General features: G+C 43.2%; 1 protein-coding gene across 1 annotated transcript; it reads right to left on the minus strand.

The window, feature by feature from the left end:
* Nucleotides 1-248: 248 nt before the first annotated feature.
* Nucleotides 249-9,676, minus strand: SDAD1 (SDA1 domain containing 1; the record flags this gene model as incomplete). Its single annotated transcript, XM_008945030.1, has 20 exons — nt 249-410; nt 771-855; nt 956-1,149; nt 1,603-1,700; nt 2,148-2,280; nt 2,652-2,728; nt 2,897-2,994; nt 4,035-4,111; nt 4,319-4,377; nt 4,956-5,013; nt 5,735-5,838; nt 6,354-6,423; nt 6,663-6,764; nt 7,331-7,405; nt 7,710-7,767; nt 8,261-8,361; nt 8,451-8,522; nt 9,119-9,229; nt 9,361-9,459; nt 9,542-9,676. Coding segments are annotated over 20 exons (1,968 nt in total), but the record flags the coding sequence as incomplete, so codon positions are not given.
* Between the last annotated feature and the right edge of the window lie 11 nt (nt 9,677-9,687).

Below are 9,687 nucleotides of genomic sequence, written 5' to 3' on the forward strand. Positions count from 1 at the left end.
TTAATGTTGTGACCTTCTCATAGAATTCACATCAAGAATAGAGTGACAAAAGGATCCTTCACACAACAATCTTTGATGTACCTCCTCTGGGGTAGGATTAAAGGGAAGCCACCCACCCAGCACAGTCCTCTCCAAGAACTGAACCATCAGAGTAAACAGCAACCACTTTGGGCACAACACAGACAGCACTTCAACCTGCATCTTAAGTGCACTGCTCAGACTACCTTATTTCAAACATTAAACATTACCTGTTTCTCCCTGAAAGAACGCTTATTTTTCGTCCGGACACTATGGCTGTATCTCATCATCATGAAGTTCTTGTTCTTTTTCTTTTCTTTGTTGGAAGAGCTGGCAAATGGGTTAATTCTTGTTTTCTTTTTCACAAATTCCTTTCTGTCTGTTTTTCCAGCCTAGAATAATTAACATAGTATAGAAACAGTTCCCTACAGTTCACATCAGCTGTTAAGATGATAGGTTCCACAGCAGTAACAACAAATCCAGGTTCAGCATGACTTGGCGTGTTACACACATTCTTCTGTGCTGGCTGCACTGAAGTGACTGAGAATTTTGTCTATTTTCATTGTCACCTGTAACCAGCAAAAAGCTGTTACAGCCGATACGCAACAGCAAAAAATCAAAACACTTTTCAAAACACAGATGGCAGCTGGGCACCGATCTTTAAAACCCCACCACGCCCTCCTCCTGCAGGAGATAAAACCACAGACCCACCCCTAGGAAGACTGAGGATATGAAATAGACCCATTTCTCACCATTGCAGTTGCCAGTCTGGTCTCCTTGTCTGATTTTGGCTTCTTATGTAGATGTTCAATATCCCTGAGTGAAAGTAGCTCTCCCCTACACACAAGAAGAGGACAGAAGACCATCACACACAAAGCTTCATCCAGCAAGAAAACAAAGAAGCCCTCTTGATCCTTTGTCTCTCAAAAGGTCCTACCTGCCTTCCTCCTCTTCGTCCTCTATTTCAATATATTTCCTCTTTGCAGCTTTGCCCGGTGCAGCATTAACTTCTTTGGAAAGTTGGGCGAGGCGTATTTTGTGGAACTCTTCTTGAGTGAGCAGCCTGCTTGTACTGACTGCTGCAGCTTTGGCTTTCCGTTCATCTATGGGCATGCTTTTCACCTTCTCTGCCTTTTGAAAAAACACAAAAGGAGAGTCATCCAGAGCTTCATAAACCATTGGTGCTGCAACCCATGACCCTTGCCTCCCAGAAAAAAAATCTATGTAGGGGCAATATTCTTGCTAAGTGCTACTACCAACTGTTAGGATCCTTCGTAGTTTTATGTCAAACGTAATATTTAATCAAGAAGTACAGCTACTCCCTATTTCAGGATGAATACAAGCACTTGTGCAAATATCACAGCTCTGAAGGTATTCAGTACTGGGACAGAATCCCCCATCTCTCCCCCTCATCTAACCACATGCACACAGATCAGGTGCTAAATCATACTTCAACCTCACTGATTCTGGTCAAGTTACTCTGCAACCTTGGGGCTGTTATTTATGAGCAGCCATAAAGCAAGACAGTCTGGCCTGCTATTAGTAATACTCATATGTTTGGGGCAGAAGACATCTAGAACTTACTACTTCTTGCTGCTCCTCATCTGAGGAGTGATGCACATCAATCCATTCTCCATCTTCATTATCTTCTTCCCCACTCAGACTAGCACTTTCCCAGCCATCTGCTCAGGGAAGAAGTGCACAGAGCTGTTAATACGGATTCTGCTTACATGCTTGAGTTCCAGGTTGTGAGGAGCATTTCCAGAGAAAGTGAATAAAAGGGTATTTGCCTTTTTAAAAAAGCACTGTTTCTGAGGTTTATAATGCACAACAAAAAATTTCCCTTAGGAAAATCTGAACACAAAGTTTCACAGCTGTACAACATCAATTCCCCTGCTTTTCCATCCCTCAGTGTTTATTGTACAAAGCAAGTGACACCAACAAAAATCCTGGAAAAAATGCACATACTCAAGAATATTATCAGTGCTTCTTAAAGGACTAATACAGACATGGAAGCCATGCAGCACACAACAGCAGGGAGTGAAACACACTGAAACCAAATTTCATCTCTAAATAAAATCTTCATGACAACGATGCTCAAAGTAGAAGTGGTACAGAAAAAAACCAACCTTCCTCCTGGGTTCCCCCCTCTTCCTTTTGAATCTCAACATCCAGTACTTCTGCTCCTGGAATGTAGTCTTTGGCATCCAGTTCTCCATATTCATGAATCCTGGCTTCTGATGAGGCCTCAGTAGGCTTACCCTGTGAATTAACAAAATACACATTAAGCTACCCACAAATCCATGAAAAAGTTTCGGGAGAGGAAGATGCAGCTAGAAAAGATAAATGCTGACTGATAAAAGATCTTTAATTACTAAGAAGTTCTAAGAAGTTGAGCAAGCTCTAAGAAGCTAATCAAGCTTCTGTAGGACAAGCCTTCTGTCAAAGAGTTCAATAAATCTCAACTAAGGAAATCTTGTAGTAAGAGCATGCCATGTCCAAAGGCAGCAAGGAGCAGGCAGGGGAAGAAGGTAGGTGTGATGCCACCTCATTCAAGAGGCTGAGACCAGTTAACACTTACAATCACAGGAGCCTATCTTTTTTGGTGATTTCAATGCACATAGAGCACTTACCCTGAGCTTCTTCTGCAGCATCTCTGGATCAAGAGTGCGGAAAAGGTGTATCAGATTTCTTGCAGACATCATCACATCTGTTCAAAAAAAAAAGTCAGAAGTACAGAAAAGCAGAACTCCATTGAAAGTGGTACCTCCCAGCCCCCATAGAAAGCAATTAAAACATCACTATTACAAGGGCAGGATGGAGAATGGAGAACCAGATGATACAGAAGATTTAGAAGTCATATCCATATAGAACTTACTTTTGTTTTTGTGAGTCCTGTACTGAACAAGGTCTTGGAGCAGATCTTCAGTCATAGCCAATGGACATCGAGCAGTGATTTCTTTTATTGCATTTATTCTAAAAAATTGGAAGTGAATTATTCTCTGAATGCTACACTTGGGTGAGACTCCCACTGGTCCAGTAGTAGATTAATTATCTGGAACCTGAAGAACTTGACTGTAGGAGAGAAGAACATCACAAGGACCTCTCCATGCCATGGTCTCCCAAAGCCCTCCATACTCTAATCTCATACTGTACTCTCCAGCTATTATTTTCTCTGATCCACAGCCTCAGGGTTTCACAACTGAAGTCTGGGTCCAGGCAGACAGGAAAACCAGTTTAACAATAACCAGGCCAAGAAAAAGAGAAGGAAAAAAAAAAAAAGACAAGAAACAGTTCTAGGGTAAGCCTTGAGCAGCTAAGGACAGTGTAACACAAGTATGTGAGCTCACACAAGTCCCCGTTTAATCTATCATCATTCACACACAGAGCACTAAACCTGGATTAAAACCATGGCAAGAAGAAAATTAATAGCTCACATAATAGTCGCCAGTTGTCTACAAAGTCTGCCCCTGTCAAGTACTTTGTCTTCAAGGACAGTTCTCCCACATTTACAGATCATTCTCTACTTCAGTTGCACCAGAGCTTTCACAAAAACCTCTCCTGACTAGTCCAAGTACCTTAGTTTCACTAAGAGCAGCATTTAAATTGATGTCAGTAGTGACATTTGGCCCACCAAAGTTAAGAGTCCTCAGCTATGATGCTAGCCACTGAGTATGTACTAATGTAATAGACAAGAGGTCTGCCCTCCAAGGAGAAACAGCAATGTCCAGGAAGGAATAAAAATAAGAGATGAAACAAGAAAGCAAAAAATGCAGTGTCATGAACTCCAGAAACCTCACAGCACTGATCACAGAAACCCATCATTCTGGGGAGTTTAAAACACTGTCAACAGAAACAAGGGATGTTTACACTGAGATACTGTCCTAGATGGTTTTCGTTCTAGCAGGTTCTTAAGAGCATAGTACAAGTGACAGGACTAAGTTGCAGGTGGTTTAAAGAACTCTTCTTCTACACTCAGAGAGAGTTTTATAGGTTTTGTAATATTCTGCACTCACCCTACAGTCATGACCTCCCCAGAATTCTTGTCAGTGACAAAGTTGTTGGCAATGGTCATTAACACTGACTGGATAATCTGAAAACAGGAAAAGTTAAATACACTTAAAACATTTAAACTGTGAAAATGATTGCACATAATTAACAGAGTAACCAAAATTACCATAAACTTTTCAAGACAAAGGGTCTGACCAGATTCCTTTTTCCCCCTCCCCACAGACACACTCAATGGTACTTCCATGCTGGTCTGCTCTTTTAACATCATGAACACAGGTGGAATACTGACCTCGGGGGGTACTAGCTGATGTGAAGCCTGAGCAGCAAACAGAAGAATCTTTGTCACTTCTGGAAGGAAAGAGGGAAGAAAAGCCAGAGTATTGCTGCAGCTTACTCTGGCCAATAAACACATTCATCAAACCACCTCACTGAGCACACTGCTCACTCCAAGTCTCAAAGCTGGCTCAGCCTGGATTTATTTGGGACAACTATTTCTCCTCTCCCACCAAGCATTAGGAACTTGTCTAATCTCCACCCCAACAGCAGTGCAGGCCCTTAACAGCCAGCTAAGACAAAGGAGCACTCTAGAACTAGAATGAGCCACCAGTGAAAGAAAGCAGCAAAAGGTAGTCACTCTTTGCCCAACCAAGCTGCAAGGACCTAGGGTCTCAGCAGATTGATTTTAATCATTGCTGGGGTTTCTGAAGTCCTTACGTAAGGAACACGAGGTGCACTGCTCCTGTAAAATTCCAAAGCCCTTTGCACTTCTGGCAGTCAGGGCCTTTTCCTTTCTTCTTCCACACTCCATGGCTACTTCCTACTAAGATGCTGCTACTTATCCATTCACAGCACATCTTCCAAGAGCTGCCTGTACCTGTGTGACACAATGGTCCAGCAGTGCTAACAGTAGTGTAGCAGCAACTTACCTCTCTGATGGGGCTGCAGGAATCTCTGAATGAAGGGGTAGAAATTAAAAAGAAAAAGCTGCAGGAAAGAAGTTAAAACAGATTAGCTTCCCATCTCATAGCTTGACGTCACCTTCACAGGCTAATACACTGTGGAACAGTGATTCTATGCAGCACGCTATCCAAATGCCTTGGATTTTACTGCATGATGCATTCTCCTGTCTTGAGTTTTATGTAGAAACAGGGAATTTACGTGTACAAAGGATATACAAGGCTCCAGCCCAATCTCTGAAATTCAGAGTGGTTCTTGTTAGACTGCACAGGAGCTTAATTAGGGCACTCTGCTACACAATCTTATAGCATGCCATTTCCTTTTGCCTCAGGGACACATCTTACCTCCCAGAACAGAAAGATTCCAGTAGTTTTGATCATGCTTTCACTGTACTCATGAACAGGTGCTGCTCATGAGCAATGCCTGGACTCCTCTGAAAAGCCTTCCTCCTTTCTATAACCTCCCAGGAGCAACACAGGCCTTGAAGAGCTGTTCTCCTCCATTTGTTAGAGACAGCTCAGTTAGTTCAGACCAACAGCTTTCTCTAGCACAGCTCACTTGGTACTATGTAAGTCTTGCACTGCTGTGCCATTCCACAAGGCCCACTGGCAACTACTGAACACATATCTGCCCTTTAAACATACAGAGAAATTAAGCCCCATTTCTCAGAAACACAAGGCCAGAGCAGGCCACCACCCAAACTAGGTTGGCTACCATCAGACCATTACAATAGTACCAGGGTATGTACCTCATGTATTCCAACCAGCCTAGATATTAGGTCCATGAGCATCATCTTCACTTCAAAGCGTTCCTTACAGCTCTCCAGCTGCTTTAGCAGTTTCTCTGCAAAATCTAGAGGAAGCAATAATAGATTTGTGGGAGACCCGAAGAAGACAATGCAGAACTCAGCTGGAACTGGGTTAAAAAAGCAGTCAGTTTGGTTAGGTTTTTTTGAGCCTTAGAAGGTCTAAAATCCCCACTAGTTCACTGCATGAGATTAAGATCAAGTCTTAATTTTTGAAGCCAAAGTCGCTATATTAAAGAAGCTACTCCCCAGTCACCAAATTATGGCCTTCACACATACAAGAAAGTGAGGGAAAGCCACGTCCCAGACTGTAGCACCCTGCTCAAGTTATGTAATAATGCCCCTTCCTTGTCTGACCACCTAAAGTGTTCCACTACAACCAGCAGACCAGGACTTATCTCACTTTTCTGATACGTTATGAAACTGTGACAAAGCACACCACAGGTAGCACCTTGTCCCATTGCTATCTGTCCTTCCAGTTCTCATGCACAGTTGAACCTAAGCCTCAGGGTCTGGGCTGAACACAACTTCAAAAAAAATACAAAACGCAACAAGTGCTCACCTTGGGGATCATGAATCAAGTGAATGGCAGAGAAGTTGAACACCTCTGGCTTGTTTTTCTTCTTCTGTTTCTGCATGGCAAAAGGAATAAGGGAGCATGGAATAAGAGGAATATACTTCAGTTGCAGGCTGTGGTCAAAAGCAGCTATTCACCATTCTTCCAAAAGAGGCTCTTTTATTTCAACAAGTGTGACTACGTGAAGAATACAAGTCAAGCATCACTGAGGTAGCTAAGTCACAGGGGCAACAAGATTCCTGCACTTCAAGGATTAAGCTGCAGTGCTGTCAAGTTGGACTCCACTCCTCTCACCTTAAGGACCTTCATGGCTTTTTCCAGCTTCTTCTTGCGCTTAGTGGTTTTCTTGTTCGTCGCGTACCGCATCAGCAGATCTCTGGCTGTAGGCGCATCATCCTAGAGAAAGGAAGCAAGGAGAACAATACTCAGCTGACATCAGGCTTCAAATGGGAATACAAAAAATTACCCGTATTTTTCAGGGCCATGTACTAGAGTTGAAAAATTCTCTTTCTTAAATTTCACCATACAGAAAACTACTGAAGTAACTGAATTACATTTGTATATCAATGCAAGGCAGAGCACAGAAGGGAAAACTGAGGACAAAACAGATAAACTATTAAAACAGCTTCCAGCACACCAGCTGAGAGCCTCTCCCCACCACTCTGCATCACCCATCTAGCAACTCACAGCTTCACAAACCAGGCTGACCAGTCCCTGCTTAGGTCTTCACAGGGGATTTCTTCCTTCCCAAGAAGACAGCACTTACTCTTCAGACAGCAGAGGCATCCTGCTATCAGTGAGACCAGCTGCCAGAACCACTGAACTTTGTGAAGCATAGAAACAAACGGAGGAAGTATGATGGAAAAGTAACACAGAAGCAAACTGGCAGAGCTAGGGTCACCAGGAAGACAGGCCTATTACGAGTTTGAAGAACCAAGACAAGATTTAATCACAACACTCACCTCAGATTCTGAGTCACTATCTTGTTTCTCATCTTCATCTCTCCCAAGAAAGAACTTTAAACTAGCAACTAAAACCTGAAAAGCAAAGTTTAGGTAGGACTGAATTATTTACAACAGCCTCACATAAACATCTTTGGCTATGCAGAGACTCTCGCCTTTATTTATAAGCATGGATATGAGAAGAAATCAAAACAAAGTGCAGATTGAGCCACAGGATTCTTACCAATAGTCAATTTTTGCTGCCTATCCTCAACAGTCACAGGCACAGTCAGAAAGCAGCTGGGCTTCCACAAAGCCTGCAGCAAGTTTAAAGCTGCAGCTCTTTTTCCTATCATTCCCCAAAGCAATGTTAATCCAGTTGCTGCAACTCTGTTCTCACCTTTGTCACTTTTGAAAAGCAGGCGGTTGTGATGACATTTACCGTTTTGGCATCGTTCCTGGAATAAGACAACACCACCTTTTACTTGAAGTGTGGCAGTTCCAAGCTATTCTCAGAAAACTAAGTCTCATGAAATGTGACTCCTAACAAGCATAAAGCTTCATTAGAATCAAGTCTCCCAGTGCTCCAAGTAGACTGGCAAACAAAGAAGCTAAGCTTCTGTCATTTTCTTTTGTTCTTCTAACATAGCAGTAGCTCCTTCTAAGTAAACAGCCACACTTGTGTTCCATCTTACTCACGCTAAAGGGATAGAGTTAAACTCCAGTAACACAACACACATTACCAGTTTTATTACTGGTAAAAAAATAAACCCCCTACTTGGTAAAAAAAAATCAATTCAGAATTTAACTAGTGCTGGAAAGGTAGCTGGGTAGTTTTTGTGGGTACACAGCAAGACAGAATGTATTTAAATTACTGCTCCCATATTCAAGTGATGTCAAGATGGCTGCCCCACAATAAACAGGGAACCAAGAGAAGCCCACCAGACCTACCAGATATTCCTTCTGTAAAGTTCTATCATCACATCCAGGGAGATCTTGGCAGCAGTGGGATTGCTGTCTCTCAACATCGTGTACATGAAGTTCTGCAGTGTCTATGGAAGAAGATAGGAAACTACTGTTACAGGTCTTTTAGAATGTCAAGAAATTAAACGGAAGCATATCTGCAAGCTAAGATACTCACTGTGTTTACTTTATGGTTCTTGTGTTTAGCATTGACATTCTTGATGTCCGACACAATGTGAGTATACAGAGTCTGTAAAGGCAGAGGCAACAGGGAGTCAGCTATGGAAGCATGCTGAGAACCCTGCAGGTATGTGGCTATTCCCCCGAAGTCTGAGGACTACAACAGGAGATCAAATTGCTCTCCATCAAGAACAATATTTTCTCACTTAACCAGAAAAACAACCAGAAGTTATCCTCTAAAGCTTCCCATGTGCTTTACTTCCATATATTTGAAAAACATAATCGACATTAAGTCAAGAAGTTGAAAGCATGAACTTCAAAAATGCCACCTGTGCTCCACCAAGGCATGTTCTGATGGCCAGCTGAGTATTTGTGGAAGCAGAAAACGAGTCTTTTCCCTTCTAAGGGAAAACCGTGAAATTCAGCTTCAACTAACAACTAGTTTGGGTTTAGCTTTTTTACTCCAAAGCTCACAAGAAGTTCAGTCCAAGAGCAGCATCATTATGGTTCCCACCTGCAGACACACCCAAGCTGCTCAGCTCCCAGTGCAGCACATCCCAGATGTTCACAGCAGCATGCTTAATGACTAATTAAAACCACAAGTCAACCCTCACCTCAATGACCTCACTGTCAATTGCCCAAAAAGTGGAATTATTGTAAACTCACTTTTCGCAGAAGCTTGTCATGGCACCGCAGCAGCTGGAAGAAGAGCTCCAACAAGCTCGTTGGGTTTATCAGGTTCTTGTTTCTTAACAAGATCAAAGCCTTACAGAATGTCTGTTAGAAAGAATTAGAAGCAAAATTTCATTATATGCTCCACTTTCCTTTGATGAGAGCAAACTAATCTCACACAAAGGGTGTGTTTTAACCCGGGGATGCTGCCCAAAGGGCCTTTCTGCAGGCCTCACCATGCGCAGGTCTGGGTCCAGGACTGAGTGGTGGTAGGAGAGCAGCTCCTTCAGCTGCTGGGGAAAGCTGGCCATGTGTTCTGGGTAGCAGTGAGCGACCTGGGCAGAGACAGCGCTGAGCTCTCCCGGGGAACCCCCAGGGACCTCCTCACCGCGCCGGCACGGAACGCAACACTCCTACCTGTGCCAGGAACATCACCAGCTCCGCCAGCTCCTTACTGGGCTTGTCCGGCTGGAAGGTGAAAATCTCCACCTGGGACTGGTAGTGCTGCTGCTGCTGAAGGAACTGAGCACAAACGGGGGGCAGCTGTCGAGCGGGACAAGCGA

Source organism: Merops nubicus, unplaced genomic scaffold, assembly GCF_000691845.1.
Source record: "Merops nubicus isolate BGI_N331 unplaced genomic scaffold, ASM69184v1 Scaffold54067, whole genome shotgun sequence".
Classification (NCBI taxonomy): Eukaryota; Metazoa; Chordata; class Aves; order Coraciiformes; family Meropidae; genus Merops; species Merops nubicus.